Raw genomic sequence first — 20,061 nt, 5'->3', positions numbered from 1 at the left:
CAACTACATCTGTTCATTTTGAGAGTAAATTCCTAAGGGTTCAGAAACTCCTGAACTCACTCAGAGTGTACTTTGTGTTTCCAACATGTATATATTCTTGCATTACAAGATTCAGTATAAACATTAATACAGCCATTATATAGGATTACATACAGCAATTGATTAGGAAAATGACATTCAGTTTCTTCAATTCTGACATTGTATGTGACATTATATATGAAATTTAAAATAAGGAAACATTAAATTGAAAGATAATTGAATGTAAATTAAATTTTCAAAAAAACTTAAAATAAGGAAACTGTTTTCTGTTGGACAAGTGCAGATTTAGTTCAGACGTAAACTGGATTCAGATAACATAGTTAACATTAAATTCACTTTTTATTCGTTATTTTAAAACTAAAGAGTGAATTAAGAAAATGAAACAGTACCTGGGTGGTATAATTTAGTAGTTGTTTCTGTTGCAGACACTTCAATTTTATTAAAATTTACTTCTTAGTTACTTGACAGTTTTTTACATAAATGATTATTATATCAGACTAACCAAAGGATTAGTTATTTGTTTTATTTTATGATTATTGCTGAACATTCTTGTCTCATACTGGTTTTAAAAATTATCTTCCTTTTAGGGCCAGATTCACCATGAACGCCACTGCCGACATGGGGTCATGAAGTCTCAAACATGGGGGACTAAATGGGTTGGAATTAAAATTCAAGATTTCGATCTCTCTAATCATAGCTGTTTCTGTTTCCCTTATGAGAGAAAGCAGTCCACCAATTCATGTTGACTTTGGATAGCGAATTCACTGATATATTACTGAACACTAGTTAGGTACTGAGGGCAACTCAGAAGGTGCAGCTACCTGCATTTGAATGTAATCAAACAATAAATTAAAATTAGCAGGTCCCATTTCTTTGTCACTGACAGCTTTGCCTATTAGGTCAATAAAGTCAGGGAAGCTGAGTATCTCCCATCTGACTCATTGTAAAAAGGTTTTGTGGAAAATGCTGCTTTGGGAATGACCAGGAAGAACTTTACATTCCTCTCAGGTTGACTAAATTTTAGGGAGCTGTTTCCTGGCTCCAGGCCCTGACTACATTTTCTTAGGGCATTTAGTTGAGAAAACTTCACTTGTAAATTATTTCTCTGCCCCTCTGACTTGTAAATCTTAAACAAACAAACAAACAAACAAACAAAAACAAACAACAAATTCTTATCAGTTTTATAACCAAGAAGGTCTTTCTCAAGGACACCTGGACCCATCCCTTTGCAATGGGGTCATCAAGAAAGTCAGCTACCCTATCTCCTTGTCTCTGTTGGAAGGGGAGGAGCCCAGCTTAGGTGGAGGCTAAGTAACAAACATCAATGGCCTAATCCTAGAAAAAAAAAATGTGTCAATTAAGGAGTAACTCAGTGTAGGGGTCACAGGCCTTTGAGTAACCTCCCCACTAACATGTTTTCTAACTCACCACAACATTTAAAAACTCTTCCCCTCGCCCCATGTTCCAGTGGATTTGAGTTCAGACGAAGTTCTGGTGTCTTTCCTCTATGACAATAGCCTCAAAGTCTTGCTTGGTGGATTAACTTTATCTAGTGCTAGTTTGGCTTTGACAGGGATCAGATAAAAGCAGAAGAGAAACACTTAATGTTGATGATGGGGAGATACTTCATAAAGGCTGAAGATGCTTTGCATCTTAGGGGAACTGACAATGATTTTGTTACTCTGCAGCCCATGTGTCTTGCATATGCCCTCACTGGGACTTCAGGGCAGTGGGTGCTGGCAAGTGGGGTCTGCAAATCCCAGTTAAGTGAGGAACGGGCGCACTCATTTGCCGACCTCAGCAAACTGGCAGGACTCATAAGCAATTCTCGTTGTTAACCACCCTTTTTTGGTGAGTCATGGAATGAAACCAATGTCTTCTACATCTTATGTTTAGTGGGATCCTCACTTAAAAGCTGAATTGTCTTCTTTGCAGTTTTGAAGATGTTCATGGGCATATTGGGACAAAGCATTCTCTAGTCATCCTGCCTGAACCAACTAAAACTACCGACTGGTGATACTTAGATGTCTCATATGGCTTGGAGGAAAAGGACGGTTTTGGTTGGAAAGAAAGACCTTAGAGAAGGAAGTGAAGGTTCTAGTTGTCACATGATCTGTCTTAGAGAATGACTGCAAGGAGGCTCTACTGCATTGATTAGTCCAGGAACCCAGTCTGACCTAACACGAGAACGCTTGGCAATGATGTGGCTGACTGTTTAAATAAAGCTGAAATACTTGGCAGAATATCACGTCTGGCGAAATGTAGGAAAGGGGAGTTGGTGTGAAGGAGCCCATTAAGAACAGGGGCTGCTGCTTGCAATGCAGAGCCTAGGCCCGGGGCAGGGCACGTAGCTTGTGAGGCATTGGTCGAGTGGTGAAGCCAATGTCTGGGGTTAGGTCCAGGTCCAGATGCGAGATCCCCGGGGGTGGCTGGAAGGTGAACTTCTGCATGAGGCTGGTGAAGAACAGGAAAAGCTCCATCTTGGCCAGTGACTCACCGGCACACATCCTGCGCCCTGGAGAAATACTCAGTAGAGGGTTATGAGACATAGGAGCACAAAAACTGAAACAAATCTGGATAGAGACAAAAGCTGTCCATGTGTGATTTCTCTATTTTAGAATGTGTGGATTAGTTGTGTAGCCTCTTGTGGGCCTCATGGGCTCTGCCAAAGCCCTGGAAAAACAAAATCAAGTACATATCTACCCAAGTACATATGTCCCCCGTAACTGCCCCCCATGAGGGAAAGAAGCAGCTAAACAAACATTAACAGTTCAGTGTGAAAAATGTAAGGGTAAAGCCTAGTGTGTCATGAGAATAGATAGTGAAGGTACCCAATGTAATTTGAAGGGTCAGGGAGGCCTCCTGTTTGTATGAGAGCTTTATATCTCGGCTCTTGTGCCCAGGGTGAGAAGAAGTCAGCCAGGAAAGATGTGGTGGGATATGGAAGGGTCATGATGTATATCAGGGCTAAAATTATTTTGCTCTGACATGAGCCTAGAACATGAGTTATGGAGCCTAAGACCTGAGGCCAGAGGCTACGTAGACCCAAGTCTTTTTTCTTTAAGGATCTTATTGATTTATTTGACTGACAGAGATCACAGGTAGGCACGGAGAGAGGGGGAAGCAGGCTCCCTGCTGAGCAGAGAGCCTGATGCAGGGCTCCATGCCAGGACCCTGAGATCATGCCCTGAGCTAAGGCAGAGGCTTTAACCCACTGAGACACCCAGGTGCCCCAGTTCGTATTACTTTTGAAACATCAAGGTATCTGAAAAGTGGAGTCAATAAAATTGAGGAAGAAAGTCTTCTAGGTAAGCTTTTATTGAAACAAGAGGGTCCAGTTAGATTTCCTTTGTTGTTGGTTTATGTAATTTGGAAGATAACTCTCAAGGGTACTGAGTCACAAAAGACTTCAACATTCTGAAAAATGCTGGAATGTAGATATTTTACATCTCAAGGAACGTAGCACTTTGGTTTAAATGGGACTTCCAGGAAATAGATGAACACCACAAAGGATAGTGGGGGGCAGTTTTTCACGATGTCTACTACCAAGGCAGGATTTTTAGAGGTGAAAGGCAATGTATACTACATCTCTCTGTTGGAAAATGTTTATTAAATAAAAGCTAACAATTCAGTCCACCGATGTATGTGCAATGTCAAGGAGATACAGGTATTTAATTTAGCTTGGCTCTGAAACTATTGCTCAGGGAGGGTTCACTACCCAGTAGGTGAGCCCAACAAAGAACTAGGTGAGTATTATACAGTGTCACAAGTTATGATAGGGTGTTGAGGGAGCCCATGGAAGGAGTACCTAATCTAGCTTTTGGGATCAGTTCTTTCTAGCTGCCCAGAACAACATGTATGATTGAGTGGTGTCATCTAATGGATGATAAATAATGCAACTTAGGGTATGAATTACCTACCCTATATTTAGGTTTATTCAGTTAAGCTGAGTCTAGCTGCCCAACAAAACAAAGCATGCATTGTTTTATTTTACTTTTAAGGATATATAGGTGAAAACATAGCAACTGATCTTGTTGATCTTAAGAAGAAATGCTCTGTGCAAAATTAGTTGAGTGATTGTGATCAAAGATCAAATAAGCCCACCAAAGAGCAAGATATCTATCTTATTGCAGTGAGTAAGGACCAACATGAGGACTTCAGACTTAACATTAGTTTTATGATTTTTTTTTATTGTGATGGTTTTGTGGTTGTTATATTTTAAAAATATTTCCATTTGTTTGTCTATGATAAAACAGAGTATCGCTACTCCTAGATTTTCTAAAGCAGGAAACACATACACAAACTCAGTATATCTGGAGATGTTTGGAATTCTGAGGTATACTTTGCCAAACTTGTTTGAAGATGGCCCACTCTGCAAAAATCTGGACTATTTGCTGCTTGTCTCAGAGTCCAAAGAAGCCTCTAAGCCCAGGTATGTGAGAAACCAGGAAGGACCTGGAGGCACAGTTGGTCAGAAAAAAACAGTAATTGTTGTGCATGGAGACAAGGGGGTGTCAAGGGGAACATTGTTTCTGCTCTCTAAACATCAGTAAATCCAAGATTTGATAGATGAGTCTAGGGAAAAAATAATTTATGTATGATAAAGTAATTGCTCCATCTCTTCACTTGTAAAGTGAAGGTTTGGAATTAGATGTAGCTGAAGTGCCCTCCAGAGATCATTGTTTGTTTCCATAGCTTTTTTTTTTTTTCCCCAAAATCTAATGCAAGGAAACATAATAAAAATCGAATTCATAGCACTTTGTATTACATGTGGATTATTTTTCATTTCCTTTAACTCCAGTTCCAGATGTGATATTATGTTTTTATTTAAAGTAGAAGTCATAAATACATGTGCTGTTTCCTCGTGTATAATCCTCCGTGTATTTGTGTGTAAAAATTAGAAGAATGCATTGTACTTTGTATCTCTCTGTATCCCTTAGTTATCAGTAGGTAAGAAAAGTCTATCCTTTGGGTGACTGCTGTTTACCTATCCCTGAATGGGTATACGGAGTGAATGCTAACCTATTGTTTTTGTAAGTGGAAAGGTACAAGGTGACAAACTGCTTATGGTGTAGTTTTGCTAAGATTCTTTTCTAGGAATGGAGTATTCATTTCAGGTTCTTAAGAAGCCAGGAAATTATAGAGTAAATTCATTTCGTTCCCTGGATTCCAAAATGTACTCTAGTGGAAAGCTCTTCTCTCTTGCCTAATCCCAAGCCCCCTCCCTCCCTCCCCTACCAAAGAAACCTAAGAGTAACACTGGCATTTATACATATTAAAGCAAAGCTTTTCAGGGGTGCCTGGTTGGCTCAGTCAGGCCACCAACACTTGGTCCTCGGGGTCCTGAGTTCAAGCCCCGCAGTGGGCTTCACACTGGGCATAGAGTCAAATCAATCAATCAATCAAGAAATAAATCAAGCAAGCAAAGCTTTTCTGGTTGGAGTGAAGTGGGCTATCCACTGTCCCCATGCTTAACTTTCTCCTCAAATTCTCAAAGCTCTACCCTAGCCTCTGCTATAAGGAATCTTCAGGGGCTCCCTAAGAAAATGCCATTCTAATGCCTAATGTCTTACAGCCAATTTAAAGCCTGGGGAGGAAAGGCCCTTTCTACTCTCCCATATTTCTGAAATTTAGTGCCACATGAAAAATATATATATATATATAAAACCTAAGTACAGTCATCAGACAAGGCCAAATCTCTCCAGATTTCTCAAGCCACCTGTCTCAAAGGCGGAGACCTTACCTGCTGAAAAAGGCATGAAAGCGTCTTTCTTGACAAACTTTCCAGTGGAAGTCAGGAAATGCTCGGGATTAAATGTGTCTGGCTTTTCCCACTGTGTTTGGTCCCGAAGTACAGAGGTCAGCAAAGTGATGACCTCGGTGCCCTAGAAACAGAAGTGCTATTAATGATAGTCGTTTCTTTAACAAGTGACTCTTGAAAAATGTGTGAAGGTCCTGTTGGTAATTTTTCAGAAGTGGTGTGTTCTGGAAGAATCTGGAAGAAGAGGGAAGAGGAGGGGCTTGGGATTGGTGTAGAACATTCACTTACTCAACCACTTTTTTATTCGATACCTCCTAAAAAACACAATCTATGGACTCAGAACCAGAAACATTCTTTACTTAGTTCTGTGTTTGCTATGAGATAATGGCACATGATTTAACTCTTGATATATCCCAGTTTCTACATTTATATGAAGGAAATTAAATAACCCTCATGGGGTGACTTGTGAGCCTCAGACGCAGCAGTATGTAGGACAGACCCTGGTGCCGGCTCAGTGAGGTTTTGCTCTTATACCTCCAGGGACTGTGACAGGGGACAAACTAGACTGAACAAGCCTATCAAAGCAAATTCTCAAATATTAGTTGCCCCCCCACCCCCCTTCCACAGCTCACCATGTGCTCTGAGACAACCAAAACCATCAAGGAAAGGAATTGTAACTGTGATACAGGAAAGAGCACTCTGAAAACTCAAACTAGAATAGTGGGAAGAAAAGCCTGCCCCTGCATTAAAGACAGTGTTCACACTTCACTGTAGTTAATCACAGCTTCCTCTAGAAAGCTTCACAGTACTGTCATTGCTGTTAGCTGTTTCAGTGCATGAATCTCTATAGCTGTTGAGTCACCAAAAGCAAACAAGGGCTTTAAAGTGTTTTTTTCTACACCTTCCTTTGTTCCTCTCTCTCTCTTTCTCTTTTTTTTTTTTTTTTTAAAGATTTTATTTATTTATTTGATAGAGACAGCAAGAGAGAGAACACAAGCAGGGGGAGAGGGAGAAGGAAAGCAGGCTTCCCTCTGAGCAGGGAGCCTGATTCAGGGCTCTATCCTAGGACCCTGGGATCATGAACTGAGGGGAAGGCAGACACCTAAGGACTGACACCCTGACACAGACACCCTGTTTCTTTCTTTTTTATTTATATTTACCTGGGCATTGTGGATATTTCCTCCTCAGAACAGCTGTGCTAGATTATTTCCACTGGAGCTCAGTGAAAGCGAGGGACCTAGCTGCCAGTAGCATGGTGGGCATGTGAGACCCCCTGTACCTGCAAAGCTCTGGTAACAGTGCTCTCCCTAGCTTGCAGCCAGATAGAGAACGAGAACCCAAATCCTGCCATTATTATAGATTCCTTGGGTGGGGGGGAGGTCTCCTTTTCTTTGTTTTGATATTGGTTATATTTGTTTTCATCAGCTACTTATCTGATTAATTCAATCCAACAGCGTGTTTAATGCTAGGAAGAGAATCTCCAAAGATGAATGTTGCCCCGTTTGTAGGGTACGCTCAGGGTAGCAAGTGATGGTGTGGGGGGAGTGCGGCATTGTAACCAGTGGTCCCTGTGGATTCACGTAGAGATGGGCCCAGAAGCAGTGATCCGGCGAAGCTTTAAGGAAAAGAATCAGCGCTATGGGCATGCTCTGATCCTAGGCCAATTTCTGCCTTCGGTGTACTTTTAGCAAAGATCAACGCATACTTCAGTTTGTCAGGGGGAAGCACAGGAATGCCTCAAGAAGTCTCAAGATTGAGAAGCAGAGGGCCCGAGCATATTTCTGTGTGAGGAGGGACACGGGGCTGGGGGTGATGCTGTCGGGGGCCCTGCGTGGGGAAAACCAGCTTGAAGAGGCAGCGAGTCTTTCCCGCGATCTGGGCCCCTTACCCACCCACCTCGCTTGAACTCTTTGAACCTCAGTTTCCTCAGATACAGCATGGAAATAATAATATTTTATAATACCTTGTGCAGAGTAATTACCACCTATTCTGTGCACATACACTCTGACACACTCAGTTACCTTTTATTGCACGGTAGGGAGGGAGAAAAGGAGGAAAAAGGGAAGGGGGGAGAGAGAAGCAGGCGAGGATGGGAAGAAAGGCAGGCTGAGATTGCCTGCAGCGGCTTATTTCAGTGCTTCTGTGATTTTGAGCAGCTGACATCCTTTCCCTCTCCCCTCATTTCCCCTTTTAAACCCTTACCTTAGGAATATAGTAATTTTTAAACATCACATCTGTGGTTGTTGCATGAGGTAAGCTTGTGGGCAGGATATTAGCAAATCTCTGTACTTCGTGAATGACGGCATCTGTGTATGGCATTTGAGTTCGATGTGCAATTCGAGGCTGGGCTGACCCCACAACTTTGGTGATCTCATCACAGACCTTTTCTGGACAAAATGCACTGATTAGAGGTGGGGGGAGAGATATTGGAACAATCTTCTCAGTTTTCCTTCCATGCTTTCTGAGTTCTGACCCATTTTTTTCTGCACTGTTTGCACTCCTAGATCTCTATTCCTGAGGCCCCGTTGGGGACCTGCATGGAGTGACACCTGCAAAGAGTTGACACCTGTTGACCGTCTCAGGAAGCTTGGAGAGCAAAATCTACTTTCTTATGTCCAAAGGAAACTAAAGGCACACTGTCCTACGGGTATAAATTAAAGGTATCCAGGTTGGCAGAATTCTGCTTTTTCCATCCCAAGAGATTTCTTAGTCTTTCCTTCAGGCAATGGCCTGAATCTTTAGAGACTTACTCTGGACTTCAGGATATCGCAACATGAGCAGTAGTGCCCAGCGTAGCGTGGAGGCTGTGGTCTCTGTACCAGCCGCAAACAGGTTACTAACGAGTGCCACCAAATTTTCATCACTGAAATAGGCAGTAGATGTACCTTTCTCCTGAAAGGGGAAAAGGAATCATGAGTGATGAAAAAATTTTATACTTGACAATCATAGCAAATAACCTAACATGAATTGAAAAAGCAAAATGCTTGGCATTCTTTCCTAAAAGAGTGGAATTTTTTATTATTATTATTAGGATGTTGTACAGAATTTTCAAATAAAGCACATCCTGGATGCTAATGATGATAAATAATTCTAACAATGGGAAAAGCTGTTTGCCATTTTGGAAATTAGTTTTTGACTGAGTGATTAGAATGTGCCCAACATTGTTTCTTTTAAAAAAATGGCATTATATAATCTTTCTTGGGTTCATCAACTGAAACACATTTTCAAAATTGCAATAAAAGGAATGCTATACTTATTCTAAAAGCTAACATTCAAGGTCTTCTATATATCTTGTGTTGGATTTTTATTTTTTTTTTTTGAGAGTGATGTGAAAAGCAGTGGAAAATATTCGAGAATGGAAAATTTAGTAAATAGCATTCTTGATAGGGTATAAGTCTACCATTACTAACTTAATTGAATCCAATGATTTTTCTTCTTTGCAAGAAATATTTTTCCTCCAGATGCTATTAATTAAATTAAATAATAAACAATATGATAAGGTATCACCATTACCTCCTGCTGTCTGACCAAAAAGGCATCAATGAAACTTCTTGGATCATTTTTGTCAATGTCATGCTGATGATCTAGGAAGGTCATCCTTATAAAAGCGAATAATTCATCTCTATTCCTGAGTACTGTCTTATGACTTTTTAGGAGGAACCCCAAAACTGGAAACATATTGAAAATCTGAAAGAATAAAAAAAAGAATAAAAAAATAACAAAGTAAGTTAAATACACACATGTTATGCACGCAGTAGCGGGAATGACACCATTATTTCTGGAAGGATTATAGAATAGCACCCCATTTAGACTTCAATTTTATCTCAACCAGCTGGCAAACTGACATGGAATGGACAACATGATTTCCTCACTTAGTGGAGTTAGGTAACTTACAATGGATATTGGTATGGTTTATAGTAAGTTCTATGTACCCAGAGTATTTTGCATATTATGCCAGTAGTAACACATCTACTCAGAGGTTAGGCGAGCCACGAAAACAATATTGGCTTTTTGGTTAAGGCTATAAATCTGTGTTTTTCCTGCAAACTCCTAGGTGATTCCAGATCAAACCATTTTAGTGCTATATAGCACACTCACTTTACCACTGATGTTTCTTTGTAGGATCGGAATAATCATTTTTGTTATTTAGATCTAGCTTACTGTGTCTAGGGTCCCTAGAGAAGCACTATATAATCTAATGTTCCCTAACCCTTAGAAAGTTCAGGAAGAACTTCACTGTTGGCTAAATTTGGTGTGTTTCTTGGTATATTCATGTATGTGAGAGATAAGCTCTTTATATATTTAATCAGATTCTATAAGGGGTCCCTAACCACCCAAGTTACCTAATAAATACTGAAGATAAAAGTCCACACCTAAAGTTAGACATACTTGGGTGTCTGGGTGGCTCAGTCATTTAAGCATCAGACTCTTGGTTTTAGCTCAGGTTATGATCTCTGGATCACGGGTTCAAGCCCTGTGTCAGGCTCCCTGCTCAGCAAGGAGTCAGCTTGAGATTCTCTCCCCTTCCCCCCATGGCCCCCACTTGCATACTTGCTCACACTCTCTACATTTCAAATGAGTAAATAAATAAAATTGTTTTAAAAATTCTGTTTAAGGATTGAGCTTTTTATGTACTTATTTTTAATTTATTTAAATTCAATTAATTAACATATAATGTATTAGAAGTCTTAAAGGTAGAGGTCAGTGATCCATCATCAGTCTTACATAAACCCAGTGCTCATTACATCACATACCCTCCTTAATGCCCATCACCCCATTACCCCAACCCCCAACCCCTGTCTCCTCTAGCAACCCTCTCTTTCCTAAGATTAAGAATCTATTATGATATGTTTCTCTCTCTGGTTTCGTCTTATTTTTCGCTCCCTTCACCTATGCTCCTCTGTTTTGTTTCTTAAATTCCACATGAGTGAAATCATATGATAATTATCTTTCTCTAATTAACTTAAAAAAATAGACATAGTTCCCTGTGCCAGGGTTCCCCCACACCTATATTTAGAGTACACCTGTACTTGTAGTAACAGAACCTAAATTATTCCAAAGTGAAATAGCATTGTCTGTTGTTGGTTGTGCTATTGAAAATGGGAACTGGGGCCCCTGAGTGGCTCAGTTCATTAAACATTTGCCTTCAGCTCAGGTCATAATCCCAGGATCCTGGGATTGAGCCCAGCACTGGGCAGTGAGCCTGTTTCTCCCTCTCCCTCTGCTACTCCCCCTGCTTGTGCTCTCTCACTTTCTCTGTCAAATAAATAAATAAAATCTTTAAAAAAGTAAGAAAGGAAAAAAAAAGTAAGAAAGGAAGAAAGAAAGAAAATGGGAACTATTTGACAAGGCACTTAGTCCCTACATTCTAGAAGACAGCCACTTTACTGCTCACAAATATAAAAAATTGGATTGTAGCAGTATTTTGAACTTATATGATGCAGAATAAATATTAACAATTTCTTTAGTACTGTTTTTAGTACTTGATAGTTTTCCTTTGTTTAAATTCCCTCTTCTACGTGAATTCTACTGAGTGCTCCTTATTCATTCATGACTTATCCCACAGTTGATGCATAACCAGTGGTATGGGTAAAAGATGAATGGCCAAAATTGTGAAAATTTACTGAAGTTACAAACTAAACTATTTATTGGTATGATTCACAACTCATACATCATAAGATATTTGATGCAGTATTTTTTTTAAAGATGTTTGTTTATTTACTTGAGAGAGAGAGAGAAAGATCATGAGTGGGGGCAAAGGTAGAGAGAGAAGCAGTCTCCCCGCTGGGCAAGGACTCCATCCCAGGACTTTGGGATCATGACCTGAGCCAAAGGCAGATGCATAATTGACTGAGCCCCCCAGGCACCCTGATGCAATAATTTGTGATGGGAGAATTATCAGATGTGTTAATCAAACAGACTTGTCACTTCTCTGTACTCAGAATGTTCCAGAAAGTTGTACATTTTTGAAATGGTAAGTCTCTGACAAACACTTTTTCATGGTCTCTTGAACAACCTAGTGTGCGTTAGAAGAAGTAAGGTGATTGAATTGGAAGATATAGTTACCGCAATCCCGGGACCTCCAACGAGCTTCACATTTTCACCAATCAAGGTTAAGAGTCTCAGGAATTGGGGGTCTTGGTAATCAAACCGCTTTCCAAACAGCACTGACACAATAACATTAGCAACAGAAGCATTCATTACTGTATTGACCTCAAAGGGCTTTCCTACAAGAGAATTCATTAATCAGATTAGGAATACTCACATAAACAGTATTAAACCAGTTCTGGAATGATGGGGACAAGACTGTCCACTAAAGATTTCATAGAGGAGCAAGACTGTTAGTGACCATGCCTTTTAAGGAAAGGTGAGACTAGATGAACCTTGAAAACTATCCAGAATTTGGTTAAAAGATTGCCAGAAGGCAAACTAAAAGTATTGATGTCGAGGAAAATCTACATTTGGCTCAGTTAAAGAAATTAAAATGTTCCAGGTGAGGGATCATTTCAGTGTGTGTAGCAAGTGTTAATGCATTACATCTGAGAAAATATCAACCTAGAAGGTTACCATCAAGTTCATAAATTTAAAAGAGGATATCTAGATGATTAAAATGATTCTACTTGAAAGAACCTTACCTAGAGCCTCTTGTTTTAGCCTCTTCTGTTACTGGGTCCTGTTTTCCTCAGCATCATTAAAAACTATTTAGATCATTAAACATACATTAGTGGATGTACATTTATTTTTGGCAACCAGAATGCTAAGATTTACTTTTAACATCAGCACCTACCCTAATGTGGAGGCTGAATGCTTGGGGGAATTTCTGTAGGGAATATGTTTCCTTTTTAGTATATAAATTTAAGGGTGTTTCAGATACTGTGTACACAAAGACTTGAGAAATTAATGTTTGTTAGGACTTTACACTGCAGAGGGAAAATATATTTTTCTGTAATTACTTTCTCCAAACTGCTGATGGGCTCTCTGTGTACAGAGACTGCTAACTTAGCACATGAGTCCCCGAGCTTTCTGTTTCTTGTCTGTATTCATCTCAGGTTTGCCTGCCTTTGACCATTTCTCTTCATGTTGCTACCTGCATCCGTGAAGATAAGTAAGGAATGAGCTCAATTTATTTAGGAAAAGATAAATTAAAGTATTAAAGAGATAAAATATTTAAATAATATGGAATTAACTGTATATCATTTAAAGAGATCAGAAATACACCTGTTACTGAAGAACTGTTCCAGATGGAAGGAAGTAAATGAGACATGACAAGTGAACATGATGCGTGGGTCAGGATTTTCTTTTGCTATTCAGGACATTAATGGGGCAATGGCAAAATCTGGACAAATAAGTTTAGGGGATTACTGAGTCAATACTAATTTCCTGAGTTTTGAAAATCATACTTTGGGAATGTGAGAGAATGTGTTTATTTCAAGGGAATGCATTGAACTGTTTAGGAATAAAGAGAGAGCATGTCTCCAAAGCACTTTCAAACAGCTTAGAAAAAGACAGCAAGAGAGAAGGCTAACATAAAATGCTGATATTTTGGGAATCTTACAGAAGAGCACAATTTGGGGAATTATTTGTAAATTCTAAGAATTTTACTACAAGACTGAAATTATTTCTACATAATAAAATATAGCATTTGGCTTCTTCTTCATGAAAAATAAGATGTAGTTTAGTTCATTCTACGCACCTCTGTGAGATTCGAAGCTGCATATGAGATGCTGGCATTCCTCTAAGATCCTGTCTTCTATGAGCCGCTTGCCCATTCCAAAGTTCCGTAAGGTGGTCAGGCTGAACCTTCTCATAGTTTTCCAAGTTTCACCATGAGAGAAGACAATTCCTTATAACGAGTAAAATGTTTGAAAATTATGTCCGCAAGGTTTTTAATATTTAATTTTCAAGGACAAGTAAAAATTTAAGAGAGGCTTTCTTCTCCCTGTTGGAAATAAGAGGCTTCTCTTTCACTCAGAGCATTTACTTTAGAAGACTTGTATTTTTCCCTTTTTTAAAATCATAAATAGATAATCATAACATACACATATGACGTATATCACATATACGTCCCTCTAAAAGTATGAATAGGTCTTTTGTCAACTTTGTGACCTAGCAATGGCTTTCTTGGCGGCCTGGGGGCCATCTGTTCAGAATATAAACATCGAGGAAGAAAGTGTCCCTTTCTCCCAGTTTCTGTGGGAGGGTAGAGCCTCACTTTGGTGGGTGACTTGCTCCAAATTTTAAAACTGCCTCCTATCATAAAGATATGAAGACTTTATTATTCTTTTGTATACAGACAATTAACACAGATGGTCACCCCGATTACTGGGTGTATCTAGGATGAACTATGGGTGACAAATGGTGCTGTCAAGCCCTCTTGTTATTGAGGACTAGTTATTGTTTTCCCTGAGAACATTTTTGTAATGGGTTGAGTCTGCTTGATTGTATAACAGAGTGATATTTGTTTCTGTCTTTGTTATTTCGTAGTGGATTGTCTGTGATACACATCCCATCTTGGTCTGATGCTTATTCAACAATAAAATTGTCTTCTTTTTCTATTATGTTTGTGGAGAGGAGGATTTCTGGGTTGGGAGAAGATTTCGGTTTTAGTTCTATTTCTCTGACAAATTTGTTAAACAAATCCTGAGTCTCTACTATAAGCTTACATCATGCTAGGTGTGGTTAAGGGACTGATGAACATTAGAAAACAAAGTCTTTTTTGCTAGGGAAAGATTTGGACTACAGACACAAGACTCACCCGAGAAAAAAGTTAGGAGTAAATTATTACCAAGAGGTGTAGCGAAGCTTCCACACCGGTGGAATACTAATTTCTAGGCTCACGTGTTGCTATAGCACAGAGTAGGTGTTTAATAAATATTTATTAACTACAACAGTTATGTGAATTTGTGCATGACTAAAGGAAATAATAAACAAATTCTTAGAAGAGTTGGGGTATATGCTAGCTTACAGAAAAATAGAGAGAGGATTGCCAAAGTGGCCCATATTTTTCCACGGTCAGTTTGTGGTGACGGTGGCATTACTCCTTGTGTTTCAGTCCCTAACCCTGGCCCTTCCTCCACTGGCATTTTTCTCATTTTTCTGTGGAGGTTCCAGAGACAGGGGAGGTCTTTCTGAGTTGGAAATAGGAACAGTTTCCTGAAATAAGAAATCAGAATAAACTAAGGCAACCTAGGTGTTGGAAATGGGACAGCCCCATCCCTGCCAGTGTCAGCATGAAATCCAAAACACCTAGAGAGTTCTCTGCTGTGCAGCTGTTGACACTTCATGGGAGGTTAAGCCTTCCTTCGAAAGGACCCTGGCAAAGGTTAGATTCTGCTCATGTTCAGTTCTTAAATTAAAAGAATGTCATTCTGTCTGTGGATCCTGTGGTGCATAAAACTCTTTTATAACAAATATGTGAATCTTCAAACTATCTAATGTTAATATTTAAAGATTTACATTTGAGAACACAGTAGTAGAACATGAAAGGCCTGCAGATGTCCCTGTATATTTCAGGGCATAGTGATAGCCCAGCCATGTCATTGTGGAGGACATCAATTTAGCATTATAAGGAATGGAAGTTCATTTATTTATTTATTTACTTACTTACTTATTTTATTTGCTATTTTTTAAAAATATTTTATTTATTTATTTGACAGAGATGAGAGAGCAGAAACAGGGGGAGCAGCAGAGGGAGAAGCAGGCTCCCCACTGAACAGGGAGCCTGATGCAGGAATCAATCCCTGGACCCTGGGATTAGGACCTGAGCCAAAGGCAGATGCTTAACCCACTGAGACACCTAGGTGACCCAGAGAGAGGCCTTTATTAGGTAGTTTCTCAAATTCACTTCACTGACACTGGTTTTTGCATAGAACATCTACTAATATCTCAAAGAACATGATGTTGGAGAAGGATAGTGTGAGAAATGCTTTTTCAAAAAGTTGCTGAGGCATTAAAATGGCTTAGTAGTCTTTACTAGATAGCAATATAAGTTTACTAAAAATAATGTCAAGATGAAACCATTCCCATTTTTAGAGTTATTAAATGAGCATTAAAGGGTTGTTGTAATAACTTAAAGAGTTATTATATTAGTGGACTGACAGAACAGTATAACATCCGGATTTCCTCAAGGCATTCATCAAAGACACACAAAAGCAAGATACAACAACTTTATCCAGCTGAAAATATGGTTCAATATTACTTATGACACTACTGCTATTGTATTTTTTGATGGATCAGTGGCAATCATTAGACTGTGACCTCTTAAGCTGATGGCCTCTGTTCTCTTTGTATTTCCGTAGTGCTGACTATACTTTCCACATAGTTTCTGGCTAATAATTATTTGTTTAATAGAATTATCATGTACAATGAGAATAAAACCATAAACATAAAATTTTTCCTCAGTAAATTCTATTTGTGTGATATATATTGATGAAGGGAAAATTAAATCATGAAAGGAATTATTAAAGATAATATGGTGCAAATGATTTAATAATTTTAACTATAAGGATATATCTTAAGCTTAGAGCTTATTACCTTTTCCTTTAAAAAGTCTTTCAAATATAGGCACTTGAGATCGTTCTCCAAACTGATCACCATAATTGACCAGGGCATCTTTCACTGTCTCATATCCAGAGAGTACCACCACCTTCTTTGGACCCATTTGGATGCTGTAAATGGAGCCATATTTCTGGGAGAGCTTGGGTGTATTAAAAAAAAAAAAAAAGAAACCACTAAAACATGGTACTGAATTAAAAATGAACTAGATCTTGATCTTTGAAAATTTAATTCTAACCAATTATTCAGTTTTATATTCTTGTGAAATGACAATATTTGATTAGTTCACTAAAGATACTCCTTGGTTGCTATACCCATTTTAGCCATGATTATTATGATCCACTGATTGTCCTTATACTCCATTTTGTTTGAGATTTCCAGTAGCAGTGCTCGCTTCGGCAGCACATATACTAAAAATGAGATTTCCAGTAGCAGGGCTCTAACATCATGGAATTGACTCCTAGTTTCTCTCTATTATATCTTTGTCTGGTCTCAGAAAATGCCCACCCCAGGCTCTAGGAAAACAAAGCTCTTCCTATCCAACACACTGACTACCTGACCACCATATTCACGCCCTATTCTTTGTGGGATGCTGTAACCATAGTAGGTCCAAGTTAGTTCTGTGCTACTATGCAACATTTCCTACTATAAATAAAACATTCAATTTTCTTTGATAATTAAAAATAACAAGAGTATTATTTATATTGCCAGTATCTCTTTTAATGCACATAATAACCAAAAAAGTAGATGTTATCATCATTTGCGTCATATAGGCAAGATACAGTGGCTTCAAGAAGTCAAATAGTAAATAGCAATGCTCAAAAAGCATACACATGGAGCCTTGTCATCTGCAGAGTTTGTAGTTTTTACCCAACTATTGATTGTGCCTTCCACAGACATTCTTTTTAATAACAATTAAAATTTTCTAGAGTAAGACTATGATCATAATCAGTTCCTTTATAGAGAAATATGTAGGACATAGAATATGGATATAGAATATGGAATATGTAGATCAAAGTGGTTGAAATAAAGGATACAGATCATAAATATTTCAGGGTACAATACTGCTTTAAATAATAGAAATATATTTACTTATATTTTATATCCAAATTTAAAAGAAACTAAACATTAAATAAAACAGCTCAATTAACTTTGAATCCTATTTAATTACTTCATTATACATATACAAACTAGTCATAAGTATGTGTGCATGCTAATACACTCGTGAGGGTAAGAATGAGGGTAAAAAATTATAAATAAGTATGAAATGAACAATCATTTTTTACCTCCAGCATAGTTTGATACGGCCTCTTCAGATTGAGAATATGCAGATTTCCAATAATTGGCAAAGGTCTGGGTCCTGGAGGAAAATGTTGCTTGGAAGCTTTAGTCATGAAGGTTTTAATATTGAAAAGAAAAATGAGAAGCAGGCTCAGAATTGGAATTATGACAGAAGAGTCAAACCCACTCATTATCTTTAAGTAGAAGTAATTGTCAAGATAATAGAAATGTTTGCAATTGCAACCAGGCAGAATCAGCGGCTTCCAGTGCAAATCAAAAGCATGAAGGCATTGCTTGTCATATTTGCCCTATCTTCTAGTCAACCATCTATTTTATAATTAAAATGAATTCAGCCCTACAGGGTATGCTTGCCTTATTTCAGCTCCTCCCCACTTCTCTCTTTTCACTTCTCAGTGCAACCTGTTTTATCTAATAGAGCCTGGAGGAGGGATTTTCTCTTCATGTAAAACAAGGATTTGTCTTGATATTTCAGAGAAATACAAGATATTCAACAAGATATTCTACACTTTCACAATAAAAAGAATTGTATTGTTTGCTAGGATACCCCGTGGTCTGTGTATGGTTGGTCAAGTATCAGTGTCACACCAAGAATGTCAAGGCTCTTATACAATAAGTTCTCACCCTTCCACTCTCCTAAGTTTCATAGGAGTCTCAGTGCCAGGGAAAGAGCATCGGTTTTTAAGTTGAGGGCCTGTGCAGATCCTAGCAGGTGACACATCCTCTTTGAGCCTTAGTTTCATTTTAAACTGAGAGAAATAAATTGTTCAATTATTGCAATGAGTTAGAAATGACCAGATAAAAAGCTCCTAACATAGACTTAAAATTTACTGCCTGGCATTCCTCATTTTTTCCTTTTTTCTCTCCTGGTAAGCTTTCTCATTTGTTTATGTCTGTATTCTTTTCTGTATTTTTTCTTTTAATCTTGCTATCATCAAATTTTCCACCTTTTTGTACTACTGACTATCTCTTTTTTTTTTTTTAAAGATTTAATTTATTTATTTGTTAGCACAAGCAGTGGGAGCAGTAGGCAAAGCAGCAGGTTTCCCATTGAGCAAGGAACCTCCCATGTAGGACTTGATCCCAGGACCCTGGGATCGTGACCTGAGCTGAAGGTAGACACTTAATCGAAGTGTCCCTGTGCTACTGACTTTAACTATGCCTCTGGACTATAGCCCATTCTAGTTGATTTGCTCAAGAAAGAAATATTTATCTCTCCTTTTTGTGTTAGAATGACTGAATAACAGCACTCATTTAATAGATTAAATTGAAATTTTTTTATATATCACCTTGTTGATAACAATATTTCCTCAAGTTTTCTAGAATTTGCCATCATGTTCTATATTTACTTTTTAGTTTATAATTTGTTGTCTTCAAGGAATTTAAAATTCTTGAAAACAAAGACTCTATTTTCACCCTGTCCCCCCAGCTGTGGGATCTCCAATGTTTAGATGAAACAGTGCCTGGCACTAAACGAGCTTAAATTAGTGAATAAATGAAGGTGCAAATAAGTGATTAAAGTCTTCTGAATATTTTATTTCTGGAAAGTCATTCCTAGTAAATTAGAATTTGGGGAACCCAATGACTGTGTGTAACAAAATTCTGTGATTCCGTGATTTTGTAGGTAAGTAAACTGGGACCAAGAGAGTTCAGGTTTGTATTTAATTGCGATTCAGTAGAGCTGCAATTAGGACTTAAGTCTGGTCCTTCACAACACTCATTATGCCACATGGCTTAATGCCATGATACTAAATGTTCTTTACATAGCTGCTTGAATTCTCTGCCTGGCATGGCTGTGGGGTGCAGGAATACAATCCTAATTAGCCCTGTCTGGCAGGCAACAATGAAAACCTTCTTGAACCAAGTCTTGAACTTGGGAATAATATAAAAGGGGCAGCCATAGGCACGAAAGAATGAGCGGTATTTATTTGCGTGGAAAGTAACTGTTAGTTTCAGAGCCATCTTTTCAATGGCATCCACATTTAGCTGTATTACTGTCAAATAAGGTCCTTTCCTAAAACAAAGAGCAAATTGAGAGACAAAGAGTCCAATCAGATCCAACAGGGTGTGTCAGGAATTAAAATCACTTGTAGTGGGTCATTTCAAATTGCTGTATAATAATAGGGAATACAGTATATAATCATAGATCCTAGTGATGTTATTATTATCTCAATATTTCAAATGAGGAAATTGAGGATTTAAGAAGTGACCTGGGGTACCTGGGTGGCTCAATTGGTTGAGCGGCCAACTCATGGTTTCAGCTCAGGTCCGGCTATCAGGGTTGTGAGATCCAGCCCTGCCTCAGGCTCCATGCTCAGGGGAGAGTCTGCTTGAAATTATCTCTCTCCCTCTGCTCCTCCTCCTGTTAGTGCTCTCTTTCTCTCTCTCAAATAAATATGTACAGAGTA

At 38.6% G+C, this 20,061-nt stretch overlaps 1 protein-coding gene across 1 annotated transcript; it reads right to left on the bottom strand.

Moving 5' to 3' along the window:
• Positions 1-2,366: 2,366 nt before the first annotated feature.
• On the bottom strand, positions 2,367-17,748 carry LOC132018630 (cytochrome P450 2K6-like). Its single transcript, XM_059401553.1, has 9 exons — positions 17,641-17,748; positions 16,334-16,496; positions 13,494-13,643; positions 11,867-12,027; positions 9,314-9,487; positions 8,551-8,692; positions 8,003-8,187; positions 5,783-5,924; positions 2,367-2,554 (listed from the first exon to the last, which is right to left on the bottom strand). The coding sequence occupies exons 1-9, from the start codon at positions 17,746-17,748 to the stop codon at positions 2,367-2,369; spliced, it is 1,413 nt and encodes a 470-aa protein (XP_059257536.1).
• Positions 17,749-20,061: the final 2,313 nt, after the last annotated feature.

This window comes from Mustela nigripes, chromosome 5 (assembly GCF_022355385.1).
Source record: "Mustela nigripes isolate SB6536 chromosome 5, MUSNIG.SB6536, whole genome shotgun sequence".
NCBI lineage: Eukaryota > Metazoa > Chordata > Mammalia > Carnivora > Mustelidae > Mustela > Mustela nigripes.
This window is presented reverse-complemented; position numbering and strand designations above follow the sequence as displayed.

Excerpts from the sequence above, each read along its gene's own strand:
- LOC132018630 (XM_059401553.1), bottom strand. The coding sequence starts at position 17,748 with ATGACTAAAGCTTCCAAGCAACATTTTCCTCCAGGACCCAGACCTTTG. Across the intron at positions 13,644-16,333 it reads AAGACTTTTTAAAGGAAAAG|GAATTGTCTTCTCTCATGGT; the intron begins GTAATAAGCTCT and ends ACTCGTTATAAG. Across the intron at positions 5,925-8,002 it reads AAAATTACTATATTCCTAAG|GGCACCGAGGTCATCACTTT; the intron begins GTAAGGGTTTAA and ends TTCTGTTTCTAG.